This window comes from Candoia aspera, chromosome 6 (genome assembly GCF_035149785.1).
Source record: "Candoia aspera isolate rCanAsp1 chromosome 6, rCanAsp1.hap2, whole genome shotgun sequence".
Taxonomy (NCBI): Eukaryota; Metazoa; Chordata; class Lepidosauria; order Squamata; family Boidae; genus Candoia; species Candoia aspera.
In genome coordinates, this window is record NC_086158.1 from 80,104,628 (window position 1) to 80,123,042 (window position 18,415).

At 43.0% G+C, this 18,415-nt stretch overlaps 1 protein-coding gene across 3 annotated transcripts in view; it reads left to right on the forward strand.

Annotated features, from left to right (window-relative positions):
* Positions 1-18,415, forward strand: part of SPOCK2 (SPARC (osteonectin), cwcv and kazal like domains proteoglycan 2) — a 78,001-nt gene that overhangs the window by 33,184 nt on the left and 26,402 nt on the right. For all 3 annotated transcript variants that reach the window (XR_010068230.1, XM_063307501.1, XM_063307500.1), the window contains exon 2: positions 17,508-17,553. Coding sequence is in view for 2 of the 3 variants with exons in the window: in XM_063307501.1 (XP_063163571.1) it covers positions 17,508-17,553 (46 nt within the window). In the remaining variant the exon portion in view is untranslated. The remainder of the gene's footprint in view (positions 1-17,507; positions 17,554-18,415) is intronic.

The window sequence follows — 18,415 nt, forward strand, 5'->3', positions numbered from 1 at the left end:
GGATGTTTTGCTTGAAAGTACAAGAAGCTGTATTTCTTTGAGATTTATGCCAGGATGTGTTTTGCCTGGGAGTGCAAAGAAACAAGAAAACAGACAAAACATTGCCTCTTTTAATCTCAAGCCTAGGAATTGGAGCAGCAAGCTGGAAAGAAGCAGCAACTATGATTAATGCCAGATTGAAGAGGAAAAAACTGCTCACAAGACTCCCTGAAAATCAGAGTATACATTGGCAGGTCACCTTCACCATAGTTTATGATGAAGCTTGAGTTTGCAATCCCAGGCTTCTCCTGCTCATCTGGTGTCACATTCAGACTGTCACCATTGGTTGGTGTGACTGGCCATGTTGCCTGCTGAGGTCAACTCAAGCCATTTTGCTTCCTGAGGAGGGAGAAATGATGGCACCCCCCCACCTCCATTTCACAGAAGTCAACTGAACTGGTAGTTGAATCTTCAACACTAATGTTAGGATGGTATCTATCACCATGTCTGACACAATTGATTATTTTAAGGGCTTCTCCTTTGGCAGAAGGGGAATGTCACCAGTTGATGAGAAATAGCTGGGAGGTTCCCACTGTTGTCCCTTAACATCTGCCATCCAAAGCAGTTGTCTCATTCCTCCTAATGGTGAGGCCAGCCCTGTGACAGACTGTGCCCAGACGGCGAAACGAACCTATATTTCTTCTCTCTCTTTCTGCCTCTCTTCTCCCTACTCGCCCCCCACCTCCCTCTTCAGCAGAATGGATAGAAAGTAAGGCAAAATCGGCTGGTGTTTTGCAGTAGTTTAGCAAACATTAGTAGCTCCCAATACTTTCACAGTAGCAAGCAAATAAATGGGAAAAAAAGAACAAAAGAAAACCCATTTATCTCTGCTCTAACTAAGGTAAAGGTAAAGGTTTCCCTTGACGTAAAGTCCAGTCGTGTCCGACTCTAGGGGGCGGTGCTCATCTCCGTTTCTAAGCCTTAGAGCCGGCGTTGTCAGAGACACTTCCGGGTCATGTGGCCGGCATGACGACTCGGAACGCCGTTACCTTCCCGCCAAAGCGGTACCTATTGATCTACTCACATTTGCATGTTTTCGAACTGCTAGGTGAGCAGGAGCTGGGACGAGCAACGGGAGCTCACCCCGCTGCACGGTTTCGAACCGCCGACCTTCCGATCGGCAGCTCAGCGGTTTAACTGGCCTTTTGCTAATCACCTCTCTCTTAGTCTCCATGTTCTTCATCTATAAAATAAGGAAATGAATTGGAGCTGTTTGAGCTGGCCCTTGTACAGGAACAGTTTTGTGTTTAGAAGCTCCAAGAGTTTTTCACATAGAGATTTTAATTTGTATACATTGTGGCCTACGGTATGACTCCACTCTCCCCTACCACTATTCTGCACCTGGTGTTCTAGCAAATAGAAAAAAGAACAGTAGATTCCAGTCCAAAGTTTATTTCCCATCTCCATCCTTTATGCTATGATGGTAATGATGTGGTGGGAGAACTTCTTCAGATGCTTGAGTGCAAAATGTTGGTGCTGTAAACGAATACTATAACTTAGCCCTTTTATAAATTTTATAAAATAGGCAATCTCCTATTGCCTTTCCCCATACTGATGCCCTCCAGACATATTCTCATTGGCCACCACTGTGAACATGTGAAAGTCTGTATTTTCTGTTTCTCTTAGACAGCTATAAAATATTAAGGTGGGTTTAGCTGACATGTTCCTTCTCATTTTTTATTCCTTTTTTCTTTTAGTAGATGGGTCTTGATTTAGTCAAACACATCAGACTTTAGAGACTTTGAACAGATGTCAGACTTGCTGGAAAACAATTGCCAGAATCTCTCCTGTGTTCTAGAGTAGCTGGAAACATTGTAGATACTTTGAGTCTGTGCCATAAAAGTACTCAATTGCTTGTCCTTCTCCAAGGTAATGTATCTTTGCTAGAAACTTGCAGTCCAAAAATTGGCTAGGTTGTTCAAATAATGAGTGAGATGGGTAGTGACTAAATTTGAAATATAAATAAAAAAAAAAAAATGTTTAAATCAGCTTCACCATTGTCTCTTGTTCTGCCTCCTCCACTTCCATGTTGATCTCCATGTCACAGTCCTGCATTGATGCATCAACTGGCTCAACTCTTTCTCCAATGGTCTAGCCCGCCAGCCCAGAAAGCTTCATGCTCCATTTGTTCCTTTTCTAGGTTGCATTTAGTAGAATGAACAGGAGAGTTCCTGATGCAACAGAGGTCTGAATCCCCACACTTGAAATAAATATAGCAATACACATTACCACCTAAGCAGACTTCCTCCTTCTCCTCCACTTCCTCCTGCTCCTCCACTCCTCCCAATTTAGCTCAAAGTGTAAACTTGCTAAAATGAATTAGCCTGTTGCTCCCCCTGACAAGAAACAAGCTAATGTTTCTTCAGAATCTGCTCTCTGGGAGACATAGTAGTTGATTCAAGGAATGTGGGATAACATTTTGCGATGTCTTTCTTTTTTTATAAAAACTAAGAAGAATGAAAGATTACTGACAGGGTGTGGGCAATCTCATAGACAAGTCCCAATGAAAAATCCTTCCACTGATTTGGAGCTGCTGGTGTTAACTCCAAGTCAGAATCTCCTTCATCTGCCCTTCTGGTTCTTCCTTCTCAGAACATTTCCCGTTCCACAGGTTCCTTGTCTTTAGAACCCATGTTCTTGAAGGATGCTGTGCTATGAGGTTTTTCCCAAAATAGACATGCATTCTTTTGGATGAAGTGAGGATGCTGAATACTCTTCACTGGGTAGAGAAAAAAAATGGAATCTGGATCCTCTCCTTTCCAACACAGTGCTATGCAAATAACAACATACATTTAGGTTTCATTTGAATTCTGATGCATATTGTAGAGTAGATTAGCATTAGATGCATGCATGATGATGATCCCAAATGATTTAACTTCAGGATGAAGGTTCCTTCATTGAAGGTAATGGACCATAACCTACCATACTGGTCTAGTATGGGTTGGTTTGTGTGTGTATGTGTGGTGTCTGTCTGTCTGTTTTATTCATATTGGAACCTGCTATATGGGCAAAATCAAATTCTCCAACCATCTAATCTATGGATGAGGATAGTATTGGCCACATTCTGCTTTCAAGGCCTTTTGAGCCCCCTGAATTTGCAACAACTGATAGTACTCAAGATGGGCATCCCAGTTATGTTTCTAGCAACCTGACAAACAGCCTTCAAGATTATGACTTAAAATGGGCAAGCTGGCACAATGAATTAGCAATTTCTAAATGTCATCTGCTCCACTGAAATCATGTGTTTCCCATAAGAAGCCACAAAGTGACTTTCATAAGCAGGACAAGAAGGGTTAACTCTCCTCATCACTTTGCACCAGATGGATGAAAAATGCATGTCTGTGTTTAAACATGTATGTTTAAAAGTGCTTAGGGGTTTGAGGCTAGATAGGGGAAAGTTATGTCTATGCAGGTGCATCTCATAGCTCACTAACCATTGCTGTGTAAGCTCTCAGAGGTACACAGAACAAGTTACCTATTTCTGATCAAGACCTATCCTTTGACTGAGAATGGGCTGTCTGGAGTCTGAGATGGGAAAGAACATCTCATTTGTTCCTACCTGATCTTGTTATCTGCAGAAGTCTGGGACTGAACATTGATTCTCAGAGTCCTTAATGGTTCATAAAGGCTCCTTGTTAAATCTCAGAAGTAGTCTGTGAAAAGGGTCTATTGTTTTTCTTTGGGCCCCTCTTCTCCCCCTTGTCAAGCATTTATTTGAAGTATCCAATGGCTGGCTGCCCATGTGCCCACAATAGGAAGAACACCAATGTTTTTCCAGCTCATCTTTGCTGACCTGGAAAAGAAGCTGAACAGGGTCAGGCCTGGTTAGCACTTGGATGGGAGACTGCCAGGAGACCCCTGGAGCTGTTGGGTAGACTTGGGATTTGAAATACATCCTGGGAGAAGCAGTGGCAAACTAGTTTTGTGATTTTCTTGAAAAACTGGATGGATTCCACTAGCAGGAATTGCACTCAACTTGAGACATTACTCATTCTAACGCCAGACAATAGGTTTTGTCATAATAGGCATAAAATTGATTGCTGAAACACCAGAATATGCATGGTACAGTCCGTATTAGGGATGGTGGCCAGGTCACATGTTCCCAATCCCTGGAATCTTCTCCCCAGAGAAGAATAATGATATAAAAGTTGAATTCTTCTGTGGACATCCAAGAGATGGGACTTTAAGTCAGTGTTTCTCAACCTTGGCAACTTTAAGATGAGTGGACTTCAACTCCCAGAATTCCCCAGCCAGCCATGTTTTCCAGTTCAGTCTCTGGCTGTTCAAGTTAAAAAGAATAAGGAGATGGGGGATGGGGGATGGGGAAGTTGAGGGAGTAGGCAACACAAGATGGAGAAATAGTTTTATCACTGTAGTATGGTCAGGACATGATGAAGAAGGTGTTTCTATCTTGTGAATTCAAATGAAGACTATTGCATTCATTGAATCAACTTTTTTTAAAAATTGCTTTTAACACTGTGGGCTGATTCCACCCGCCTTCTCTGTGCCTGTAATAAAACAGTGTGAATAGTCTTCTGGTAGTTGTGTTCTGCTACTCTATTGCTCAACCTTCTTTTCAAAAATGTTGATCTGACCCAGTACCTTGAGATAGATAAAGAGGTGGGCTGAGACGGTTGCCCCACTTTGCCAACTGTATTGCAGATGGTGAATTGGGGCAGACAGTATTGAATCAGCCTCTGCATTTTGAATCCCCAAATGCTTTCATGGGGAAGAGGGGGTTTGCAATAGTGATAATTAGCGTCTTCTTATTTCCTCTTTTCTTTTTGAATCCTCTAAGGGCTACTGGTGTGGATGGTGGAGTAACAGAGCTTCAGCTGCAGTTATCCCTGCATTCTTCCATCCATCCATCCATCCATCCATCCATCCATCCATCCATCCATCCATCCATCCATCCATCCATGAAAATAGCAATAATAAACAGATTCAACTACAGCTGCAAAATCTCCTGCCCTTGAAATGTACTTCAGGAGCTGTTTTGCTGGACAGCTCCATAGTGATATCATGTTGAACTCTTAAGAGCTGAAGATTTGGAATATTATTTGAGTCTTAGGTGTGCTTTAAACCATCCATTCACCACCTCTTCTCCTATAAAGAAGTCTTCAGTGCAAGGTCCAGAATCCTGAAAAAGGGGTAGCCAATGCAGATTGCTAACGTAGCAGAAGGAGGAAACTATCAGACTTGACTGGAGAGGAGCCAAAGTATGTTTAATTTGAATTACACTGATGTATAGATGAAATGAAATCAAATTTAGGATTTTATAGAATCAAAGACTATAAGGGTTGGATGGGACCTTAGAGATCATCTAGTCATGTGCAGGAGTCCACTACTGAAGCAGCCCTGACAAGTGGTCATCCTCAAACCTTAAACAAAGGAGAGTCCACAACCTCTCAAGGCAGTCTGCTTAATTACTGGACAGTTCATGTAACCCATTGTTTCTTGTGCTGTTTTCTGGAACAGCTTTGGATGGACAATTTTGCCCCATCTTCAAGTATCCTTCAAATACTTTAAAACACAACTCAAAGGGAAAGTGGACCCTTGGGTCCCAGAAGGTGCACATCTTTGTTTTATCTGGTTCTTGTGCAGACACATATGTAAGAAAATTGGTGTTTCTCACTGTAAATGTTTGAGAACTTTCTGATTTAATCCTTGGGTGCTGGCATCCATAACCCCTCTTTGCCATTAAGAGGGAATCCTTGAAGAGTATTTATAAATAAATCATGGTTTGAAGGAATCCTTTTTACTTTTAACCACAATGTATGTGTTTACATCATTTCTTCAACTGATATTTGTACTTCAATTACCAGGATGAACTTTAGTTCCCAGGTTGACTGGGAGCTATGAAGTCAACATATCTGGAGGACACCATGTTGGAAAATGATGTAGCATTAGTGAACTGTAGTGTGTGTGAGAGAGAGAAACAGAAGGGAAGATCTGCAAATGGGAAGGGAAGAGGCCTCAAGAATTATCTGCCTTGCAAAGTTTTGTTTTCATGCTTCTTTATAACCAAGTCATGATACCTATGAGTTAATGTCATGCTGAACAGTGGATTTTTTGAGACTCCCTCTCAGAGGGTTGAAGGAAGATACCAATTATCATTTCAAGTAGTCATTAATGAATGACCAGCCCAAGAGAAGGGATGCCTCCCAGATTTCTAATATTGCTGTATATTTTGTTCCTTGTGAAAACTCCTGTCTTTGAAAAGCCATCATATAGAAGAGCCATCACTCATGAACCAATCTTCTATAATGCTATCTGATAGAACAGTGATCGGTATAGATGTGACTGATGCCATGAGAGCTAAACAATCCAGTAAGTGGCAATATGGCCTACTCAGAGATCTTGTAATCTCTCACCATTCATCCTTCCTCCCTTTCCTGATACTTTCCTTAATAAGGCCTTTGATAGTCAATTTCTGAGCAGCTCCAATTTTTCCTCCTTGGGATGATACATTTTCTCTCTGGACCTTGGTTAATTGCCTTTTATCTGAATCAGCAGCACTTGCATGAAGGAAAAAGCCAACTGGCTCTATTTTTAGCATGATCTAGTCCCCAAATTTGCCCTCCTGTTGCAGATGAAGTGATGGAGATATGCTGAAGCTCATAAAAGTTTATGAAAGGCATCCTTCCCTAACCTGGTATCTTCTGGAGGAGTGGAAACTATAACTGCTACATGGCATAGGGACTGGATATGGACAAGACCACTTGCTTCAAGTAGAATCTGTCTGCCTGAGGCATGCAGGTAGAGGACATTTGTTCTGGGTCCCATCTTTTATGACAGAAAGTCAGAGAGGACCTGGAGATAAGTCTTCTCTGCCAGATCTCAGAACTGCCCTGAGGAATAAGAGCTGCATCCTCATTATTAATATTTTAAAAGCTGCTAAAAACCAAATTTATTTAAGCCTGCATATGCAAAGTAGAGCTGTATGAATTAGATACTTAAAAAGTATATGGCTCTATTTTTATATATTTACAAATGGACTGAAATTCATGCTAAGGGTTTTTTTAAAAAATAGATTGTACTGTTATTTCTTGCTTGTATGTCTTATCATGTTTGTAAGATGCTTAGATTGGCCTGACGGAAGCAGCATAAAAGTATCAGTGCACTCATAGCTGGGTTGAGATTTGAACCCTGAGCTTGTTGGGGGCACATGTCATGCTATTAACACTGAGATGTCCATCAGATTCACCTACTGTGGAACTAGGGTGATCCCATGCAAAGTTCTCCTTAATGGAAGAATAGGTGGGATGTGTCTTGCGAGTTTCTTTGGCTCTGCTTCATATGATTGGCTGCTGCTAGCTAAAGTCAGAGAAGCACACTTATTTGATTGGACCTCATAGGTGAGAGGAAGTGCTACCACAACTGCGGGGCCATTTTCAGAATACCATGCTGGCTGCGGCAGAAGAATTCTGCCATTACATACAGAGTTGATTCTTAGGCAAGCCTTGAGGGAGACTTTGAAGAGGAAGATCTGTTTTCAAAGTTGAGTTGCTTGACGTGGTTATGTTACAGAAGGCTGACAAGGCATGGACAACCATTACAGCTCTGCACACGCTCTTTGTGAACTCTCTTGCTCAGCAGGGAGATTTCTCTTCGGTACTGAGAAGGACAGGAAGAGTCTCCCTCCATAGTGTGCCTTCCCAAGGGAGCTTCCGTCTCAGGTGACCTGCTGTCTCACTCCAGAAAGAGGATGGCAGAGGTAAAAAGTGCTGACCAGAAAGCTTTGCTCAGTGAAAGTAAACCCTATGAAGACAACCCCCTTTCCCTGTTTTGAGCTTGGTTTAGAACTTAATAAAATTCCTTGTGGAATGTAGATAGTTTAATTACATGTTGCTCACTGGCCACATCTGGATTATCTTTCTCGGTTCTAGAAACTATGGCTTCTAAAGCCTGGTAAGAGTGTTGACCTTGGGCATTTTTTGTCCCTTTGTATTTATATCCTCCTTTTAATCTGAGAGCTCCAGGAAGTTTACATAGCAATCTTCAGAACAATAACCTTGTGAGATGGGCAGGGCTGAGAAAGTGCCAGGCTTAACACCAGGCAATGGCAATACGTTTCTGCCCTCCAGAAATCCAGCCCCTCATTTAATAACAGACCAACAGAAGTGTCATGTTCACGGTTCCAATGTTGCCAGTACATCGTAATGTTTCGCATGTCATTTGGCTGATGTGTGTTTCGTCTGGGAGGGGAGGAGGATTCTATCTCGTGGGATTGTTATATGTTAGCAGCTGGATTGGAATGTGTTTGGGTTATCTCGGGTGTTCAAGGTTCCTTTCCCAGGACATCAGCAGAAACAGTTACCAGCACCTGGGGGGGTGGGGGAAGTTTGCAACGGCAGGGCGAGGGGAGGGATTATGTTTGAGCCAAGGGTTTTTAGTTTGTATTTGGTGCGCTTTTGCTCATTCTCAGCTTTCTCTGTATTTGCATACTATTCTTTAATAAATCAGATACCATTAAGTTCCTGCTTGTGAGTCTGAGTCTATTAGAGTAGGCAATCATTACATAAAGCTGAGAATCTCAAAAAATTTTCCGTTAGCCCCTTTCCAGATTTATTTTGTGAGGGAGAAGTGCTAGTAATGAGCAAACCAAATCCCCAAACCATGGAAAGCGAGGAATCGAGCGAGGGGGAACCCGACTCCATGGTGATAAGAACAGAGAGAGTCCCTCCTCGAGAGCTCTCAGAAGTTCGAGAGGGGTCGAGCTCCAGCCTAGGAGAAGAGGAGGTTGGAGGTAAAAGAGCCCCTGAACCGACCGGCAAGTCACCAGGCGAACTGGTCACCTGGGATGAAACACAGGGACCCCTACCAGGGATGTCCAAAACGTCTTGGAAGCAGCGATACCCGATGTCCCCAACCGTGGTGACGCAGGAGGGAAAGGAGGATTCCCAAACCCCTGACCATATAAAACTGGTGGAGGCCAAATTGGAGTCACTAGAATTTATGTTTCAGAAAATGTCCATGGACTGGGGTCCCTGGGAGAGGAGGAGAGAGGAGTCTAGTAACAGGCATTCGACTCCTTCTTTGCCCCCACCTTCCCCGGAGGAAAGGAGTAGGACCCGGTGCAGAGAGGAAGCAAGGGCGCCGAGGGTGAGAATTTCAAGGTCCCCTCCTCGTGACCAGAGATCCCTGGGAGCTAAAAGGAAGCCCGACCGCCCAGCTGTGGCGAAGGGACTGCCTGGAGTGGGGGTTAAGGGCTTTACCATTAAATTTGATGGAGATCCAACTAAGCTATTGTTCTTCCTTACCAATGCAAGGAGTTATATGGATGAATGGGAACCGTATTTTCGTTCAGAAAGAGCCAAGATTAATGCCATTGCCACTAAGCTCAAGGGGCGGGCTGCCGATTGGTATGTGCAGTTATGTCAATCGGATGCCCCTGAGCTGGAGGAGTTCGAAGAATTCCTGTGGGCATTGAAACTACACTTTGAAGACCCGCTAGCTAAAGAAAGAGCAAAATGGGCGCTGAGGGAGCTTTGCCAGGGGCCACGATCGGTGGCAGACTACGCTCTGGAATTTAAGGCTCTGGCTGGGAAGGTTGAGGATTGGTCCCAATCTACATTAATAGAACTTTTTAAGGACGGTCTGAATACGGAGGTCCTGAGGTGGTCGCTCAGCAGAGACGACCCAGATACCCTGTATGAATGGATACAGCTGGCAGGGAAGGCTGAGCATGCCCATGAAACCTTCGCTCACAGAAAGGTGATGAGATATTCCGGGCTCAGCAAGGGTTCCCGCACTGCTGCGCCCACTGGAAAGTCCAGTCAATGTGCCTGGGAGGAGGAGAGGGAGCGCTGCTATGCGAAAGGGCAGTGCCTCCGATGTGGGAAGGAAGGTCACTGAGTGGCGGCGTGCCCGAAGGGCAAGACCGATGATCGTTCGGGGAAGCCGACGGGGAAATCTCCCTCCCTACCCAGGAAAATGAAGGCAGCCATGGCTGAAACTGAAGTGGAGGAGGTTCCTTACTTCGGGGGCAAGGGGGAGCCCGATCTACACCAGCCGGCGGGAAATGCCAGCCGCCTGCTCTAAAGAGCGCCTGTGGGCAGGTGGTGGAGGATGGGCGCGAACATATTTCGGTGAGTGCCAACTATCCCACACTGACCGTTAAAGTGAAGTTAGGCTCCCGCACAAGAACCGTTGAAGTTTGGGCATTGATCGATTCGGGGTGTTCGCGTTGCTTGATGCACCCTGACATGAAGGCTGCTTTGGAGGCATGGCGCCACCTCTTAGAGGGGGCTAAATGTCCTTTTGAGGTTTGGACTGACCATAAAAATTTGGAAGCGCTCAGCACGCCCTGTAAGCTCAGTCCTAAGCAGATCTGCTGGGCTCAATTTTTCAGTCACTTTGACTTTAAGTTAAAATTCATTCCGGGCAAGAAAAACTTCCTAGCTGATGCGCTTTCCCGTCTACCCCAGGATTCGGTCCAGGCACCTGACGTTGTGGGTACGGTGTGGACAGCACCCCAATTGGGGTTGCAAGCTGTCACACGCAGTCAGACTCTTGCGCAGCTGCCCCCAGCTTCGGTTTCACCAGGTGGGGGAAGGACGCCAATTCCCTCGCAATTGCAACAACAGTTTCTGCTAGAGCTGAAATCTGACACTTGGTTGCAAGCGAATAGAGACAATGTTACATTTGACAGAGGCTTCGCTTGGAAGCAAAACCGCCTCTATGTCCCCGACAGTTTGCGAAGGGAAATTTTGATTAGGTCTCATGATGATAAAGTGGCTGGTCATTCTGGGTTTGTCAAAACCTTGCATCTGGTACGCCGCCAATTTTGGTGGCCCACATTGAGACGTGAGGTAAAAAGTTATGTTGCTCCTTGTCCTGTCTGTGCCATGTCAAAACGGAAGGGGGGCAAACCGCACGGGCTGCTGCAGCCGGTGGCCAGCCCCTCCCGTCCTTGGGAGGAGGTTTCCATGGACTTCATTGTGGAGTTACAAGAAGTCTCACAGACTCAGCACAACAAGGTTAGTTGCTCTATCGCAGATAAGAAAGAATTCGTACATACACAGAAGATTTGCCTACCACGGGACACTGCAGTGCTTTGAGAGTTGGAAACTTCTGTTCCATGTTTACGTGGCATGTCTGGCCTGAGAACATCAGCTGTTGCCTCATCAGTTTCAGACCTTACAGAGAGACTGGCCCCAGTCTCTCAGTGAGCTCTTGATCAAGTCTACAGTCCAAATCCAATAGCTCTGTATCCTTGTGTTTCATTCCTGGTTCATGCTAAGACAGGGTTCCCCTTTACCTGCAATCTCTGTAACCTGCACAACTGAATTCATTTCCTACTAAAAATAATGCAGCTCAGATATGACGTGTGATAATAATCTTATTTACACTCATGTTATCCGAGAGTCAACCAGTTTTTAAGTCTTCTACAGAAAAGAAATCTCTTTACCAAATCTGGAACAAGCATGTATACGGAGTCTTGTGTTTCGCTTTAAAATTTATAACCTTTCCATTTAAGTCCCCAAAGGGAGGTAACAGCTTCCATCTCTCCACCTTGTGGCTTTGGAGTTGGTGAATATAAGTGCAGTGATCTGTCATGGCTGTTTCAGATATTCAGGTTATCCCAAATGGCAGTCATGGATTGAGGAATACACTTGTGAATTCATCTCCTTAACAGCAGGTCAGTTAAGTGGCAGTTAGATTTGTCTTGCCAGTTTCTTCAACTTTTACTTGATCATGCATCTTGGAGAAGGAGTGGGCTTCAGACAGCCCATACTAACACTGAATAACCTAATATAAAGGAAGAGTTAAGGAACTTCCCATCTCTTGCCACCATGCCTTTGGGTATGGAGTTGGTGTGCAAAGAGGTTCTCTGAATCTAGAGATGTTTCTACATAGAGTTGCCTCCTAGGAGGTGGATCCCCTGCATAGGGTAGAAGCAAATGCAAAACTATTTATGGTACTGCCATTGCAAATGGCCTCCCTGAACCAGGTTTTCTCTCTCTAGTCTGCAGTCCACTTTTTTTGAGTGAGTTTATTGCACCTCCTTAAACAGTCATAAGAGAGCCAGTTTGGTGTAGTGGTTAAGGCATCAGGCTGAAAACTGGGAGATGGTGAGTTCTAGTCCTGCCTTGGGCACAAAGCCAGCTGGGTGACCTTGGGCCAGTCACTTTATCTCAGCCCTTGGAAAGAGGCAATGGCAAACCACTTCTGAAAAACCTTGTCAAGAAAACTGCTGGGACTTGTCCAGGCAGTCTCCAAAAATCGGACATGATTGAATGGATTAAAAACAACAACAGTCATAGAATACTTCTGCTTAAAATGGCCGCCATGACTCCCATTCTTGGGTTACTATTGGAATGTTGGATAATGTGCTCTGTGGAATTCAGTTCACAGTTTCCAACATCAGGACTGTTCTACCTTTCTCCTAGTCCTTTTTTTGTATCAAAACAAACAGGATGAGGTTAGCATCTGTTATATGGGACATTGCATTACGTCCCCCAGTGGAGAGGTGGAGAATCTGCAGAGGCAACAAAGCAAAGCAAATATGTAGTTTGCCAACAGTTGCCTCTTGGGTTCCTTTTTTTCCATAGCTTCTTAATATTCAGTGTCTGCCCCCAGGGAACTTGATTAAAAATTCTGAGTTTATTTATTTCATCTGCATTCTTTAAACAGGAATCGGGACAATCAGTGTGTATGTAATATTATGTCAACAGCAATATTTTAGAGAGAAAGACTAAGCAAGACTAAGAATCAAGATTGCCCAAGAACAGCAGAGACATGGATGGGTCTGGACATTCCTTCGATCACCTTGAATTTTTCTTTAGGGTTACTCCTTTTTAAAGGGTATTTGGATCCCTGCTTTTGAAAGCCGTTCCCAAATGGCAGGTGGCTCCGTATTTCAGCACCCCCACCCCCACCGCCACCCCCAATGTGAAGCTTCATTTGTTCACTTGGCAAAGCTGCAGGGGTGGCAATGTGCCAGCTCTGACAATGTGCAGTTTCCTGTTGGGCTGAGATGGGATGGAGAGAGAAAGAAACATGGTCGTGCTTTGTATGCTCACTTTTGGTTGGTGTTATTGAAAACGCACCCAGCGGGAGTGCAGCAGGCTAAAAGGGTTGAGCATACCATGCAAGAGAGAATATATTTTTGTTCTCCAGCCTTGGAATTGGCAGCCCCAGAAAAAGCTGGGAGGGCAGATAGGGACTCCTGATGCATGTGAGTTTGAGCTGTGCTGTGGTGTGGCTTCTTCGGCTGCAAGGATCCCTTGTCTCACAGTTTGGGAATTCCAGCTGGGCTGGGAGCTATGGCAGAGGGGGGAGAGGAGGGAGATACAGCCATAGCATTTTAAAAGAAAAACAATGGGTGAACGGCTGCTACAGGACTGTAGTCAGGGAGATAAATGGCTTTGAGGTCCCTCCCAGAGTGGAAATGAAAGAGGCAATGATGACTCTGTTGAATGGTTGCTGGCTGAAAATACAGCTCTGAGGAACACTGAGAAGGGTATGAGCCTTTCTGGAATGGAGAAATGCTATTGTTGATTTGATGTCCATGTAATTATGAAGTAGGCCCTTATATTTCCTTGAAGATAAATTTGGTTGACCTCACTATTTGGCAGTTTCATTTGGTTGCAATTCTCTTAAGTTCCTGATGGCCCAAATATCACTTCCAGATAAGTGATGGAGGAGCTGTCCATGACAAAGGGACTTCTTATGAGGGAACAAGCTGTTTTTTACAGGTGCAAGGTTTTAGATTCAATTCCTGGCCTGTCTAGTTCCAAGATTTCAGAGGAAGAGATTTTCAAAACCTTGAATTTTAAGTGAAAGCAGATGTAAAAGTATCCAATAATATTATTCATTTGTCTGTGGGATTGACTTCTGGTTGTAACAACTGGCTTATCTGTATGTCTGAATCTGCTTTTGAGGGGTCTCGAATGAAGGTGGTGGGCCACTCCATGAAAAGTACTTGAGGTGAGGTGATAACTCCACATGGTGCTTTACCTTATAAGGGCCTATTTTATGCAGTCTCCAAGAATCGGACACAATTGAACGGATTAAAAAAACTCATCAGGAGATGCTGCTGTCCTGAAGTGCTGAAGCCATCTTAGGAAAACAGTCCCTAGGACCAGCTTCCTTGGGATAATGCAGAACCCTTTCCTAGCTGGATTTTTTTTTTAAATCTAATTGGTTCTTGGATATAGCAGCTAGTTGTGGCTGGACTAGATGACCTGCTGAGATCATTAGACTCTAATCTAGAGTGATGTTTTTGCAAACCATAGACAGCTTCATTTTGCAGAAGGATAGGCTTTCCACTTGAGTGGCTGCTGATAAAACAGGCAGGACTCCTTTTAGCACTGAGTGGTCCCACTGCTAACAAACTACAATGGGAGTAGATCCTTCACAAATTCTTTCCTTGGGATTTCATGGAACCGTGGGAAGTCAAGGAGGCTGCAAATGACTGGAGAGATGATTATGCCCTGGAAGAATAAATATTCTCACCCACCCCTTGTCCTCAACATATATAAGAAGGCTGCACTGTCCCCATGAGAAATTCTCCTAAATTCCCTTCTCCTCTGAAGTATTTTTAAAGCAAAATCTCTTTAATTAAACTGGTAGGAAAAAAATGAAGACTTTCTCTGCTAAGTGCTAATAAGTCCCAAAGGCTTGCACAACCCTGCATTTTGTTTCCAGAGTGTCAATGGGATGCTCAGGCAATGCTCACTAGCTGGGCAGAGTATCACTGTGCCCTGTCACCTGGTTTCCCCAACAACTGGTGCTAATGTGTAGCCCAGCGTTTCTCAACATTGGCAACTTTAAGATGTGTGGACTTCAACTCCCAGAATCCCCAGGGAAAATGGATGGATCATACACCCCTATTTATATAGGTAAAATCTGTCCAGAGATTATGGGATCCTTACATTACAATTCCATGTCTGTTTCCTCATACAGTACAACAAGCTTGTACTATAAGGAGTACTGCCAACAAATAGACTTAATTGTGCCCTTGCTTCAGTTTTATTTAGAGGCAAAGGGAGAAATAAACAAGTGTATGAATTGCAGAGACTGTCAGAGTATGAAATATGTTGTGCAACTCCAGAAGAGTCCACTGAGACTCCATACTTCATGCCCCAAAGGCAGGAGAAAACCTCTGGAGGAAGACATTGCTGCTTAGTAAATGTCCTGAATTAACAGCCCTTGTTTTGATTAATATTCCTTTCAACCCCAAGACCCCACTGCTGTTGTTACAAATGACTTAATGCATTTCAACTGGAGAAACAAAGCAAAACAAAAATTTATTTATTTATTATTTCAATTTATATGGCCCCCCGTCTCAAATTCATGACTCTGGGTGGCCGTACAAAATGGCCCTAGCGGAATGGTTAATAAGGCATCCTTTATGGAGAATGAATTCTGATGGTATCAGAAAGTTATGCAATAGAAAAAAAATTGGGTACCCTGCCCTGCTGGTATGCATTTGAACCACTGTGTGCTTGCTTTTTCGTGCATGAAGGTTTTTCTCTCTCTCTCTCTCTCTCTTTTTCTCTCTCTCTGCTGCCCTTCTGCTGCGGTCTGAATTTTCCAGGAGGTGGAGGTTAGTACGGATTTCTTTTTTAATCTGCTTTTCATTTCATCAGTCCTGTACCATCTTCCTTTGTCTTCTCTGGCACAGTGCTTTGGTTTCCTTTAAAGGGCATTCTAAGTGGTGGAACAAGGCCCATGAAAAATTGGCCAGGCCTTCCTGCCTGTTGGGGATGGCCTATAAATTCAGAGCAAGTGCAGAGAAAAAGATCTAGGCACTGTCTCCAAATAATCTCCGCAGCCAATTCACAGATGTGGGTCAAGTCTCGCATTTGCTTTCTGTCCAATCCTTTTGAGAACCAGCAATTTTGACACTTCCCCAAAGCCATTTGGATTAGAACAAAAGGCTTCTCTTTTCAACCCGGCCTCTAATTGTAAAGATTGGCAGGAGAAATGGAGAGGGATGTATAACACCTTGTCATCTCCCCTTAAAGAGGCTGTTGTCTGAAGTCAAAATATCTCCTTTTATCCTCAAGTCCACCCACCTCCTTTTCCCACCACATCTCTTGAAGGAAAATGGTGCTTGGCGGAATTGATTCTAAATGCCATCTCTGTGTTATCACAAAGAAAGCCTATCTTAAAATCATAGTTTCCTTTGTGTTCCATCATAATCTTTAAAATTGCATGAAAACCAGCATAGACATCACCACATCTAGCTTACAAAAACAAACATCCATGTGTAGTATGACATGTTACAGAGGAAATCGCATAAGATAAAGACAGCTTTTTTGTTTCAGACAACCGCATGTTTCTGTGATCATTTTCTTTCTCCAGGTTTCTCACTGCAGATGAGGTCCCTCATTGAAATAGATGGTTTGCATCAGCTTTTTTTTTTTTTTTTGCTGTAATGTCTGTACTAGCTGTCAAAAATACATGCTTGTTGACAATGCCATCAGTATGTTAAATGTAAATCAAAAGATCTTGTAGACTGAGTGTTGTTCTTCAAGGTTGCACCCATCCCTTGCCAAATTTTCAGCAAGTATTTTTACAAAAATATTTGCATGTTTTTGGCTGTTCCTAGCTTATTGACAGGCTTCTCCTTTTACCACCAGACTAGTAAAACTGTTAACCCCCATGGCAAGGTTACCAGTTTCCATATTCTAGAAATCAAGTTGGGAACTGTGGATTTTTACTACATACAACATTTTCATAAGGCATGGAAATTGAGGAGGAAAAGTGTGGTGTTCAGAACTGATCACGTCAATCGGTTTTAAGCTTCAGCAAACAGAAAGCTGCCATTGTTTTAAGTAAAAAAAGATTGCTGAGATTCTGATGAAACAGAACGGCAATTTTGTACCCTGATGGTTCTATCATTAAACCGTTTTTATTTTGTTCTTCTGGTTTGGTGAGCATGTTTATATTTAATTGCGTAAGGCTTTTAAACCAGAAAATGTTGCACTGATTTTCAGTGGACTGTTACCTTGTTTGTTGCTTGCCACTCTCATTAAAAAAAATAAGAGGAATGAGGATATGGTCTGGTGTTCTGGAACTCCTGGCTTAAACATTTTAATTGAACATGGGCAAATTCCCTGGGTTAGATTTTGTCCATTCCCTTTTTTATTTTTTTTTTGTGCAGCTTTTTGTAGACCCTGGGTGATCCAATACTTGGCTTCCTCATGCAACAAAAGTAAGTCTAACAGAAACTGTAGGCAGATAATGGTTTCTGTTTCTGGAATTAGGTCCATCAAGGAAGTATCAGTGGTTGCACCCTCTGTGTTAATGTTACTTCTAAAGCAGTCTATCCCAACTCAGTGCTCTTTGGCCCTATTAAAACTAGAGGTCTCCCAAATTCCAGTCCTGTAATGCTAAGCCCAAGATAGAGGAAGACTTTTGATTTACCTGGCATTCTGAAAAACAAGATTTTTATAGCTGACATTTTCTGCGGTTTAACTAGTAACTTGTTCTTTTCTTCTTCTCCCTAATAGGATGACTACATCAAGAGCTGGGAAGATAATCAGCCTGTAGATGAAGGTAAATTTTCCTTTTTATAGCCCTTCTCTTTTACAGTGTTGTTGCCTCCAAGAAATGAATGGCTAAAGTCACTTGGAAAGAAAGGTTTTTCTAAAAATCACTGAAAATGAGAGGAACTTTAACTGAGATGGTTCATCTCATTTGCTTGTTATCCAGTCTGTAAACATTTGAAAATAGCTGCATGGCAGGATGATCATAGAGACAAACGTAAGGAAAAAAAGTTCTGCCCCCTTCAGTTTTATCAGCTATGGATGCAGTTTACAAATTGCAACTTTCCTTGTGGATGAAGGTTATTATCTTCCTTTTTACCTTTAAAGCTTGGTATTTTTCTTTTGGAAAGGAGCCAATTCAAATATTAGGACATATCAAAGAACCAGTGCCAGGAGTCAAGGATGCATTCCAATTATTCCTCTCCTTAGTTAAAACCCATCTCTGTTGAATGGCTTCCTTTGTGATTTTATATTTCCTAGTAATTTGTCTGTGTTCCCTTTGTTTTCCCAATTCTCTTGGAAATCCTTGTTATATATCATATATATTAATACAGTACATATAGGCTTGCAGTTTTTCTTGTGTTAATTTAGATTATATTGCCCTCTAATAATATTCTGTTTGATACTTGTACTTAGGATTTGCTATAAACAATTTTTAAAAAATCCTCTGGGCATTAACAGCATGATTGCATTTTGAACTCCATAGAGTTCAAACTGTTGTGACTTCCATTCATATACAACCTTCCTGCTAATGGGTATCCTTAAATTAATTGAATTGCGACTTGAGCACAGGTTATTTTGTCATTTGTTTCCCTGCCCTGGAATTCAATAGATTTGACTATCTATATCCATAGCCAGCTATTTTGTGAGTG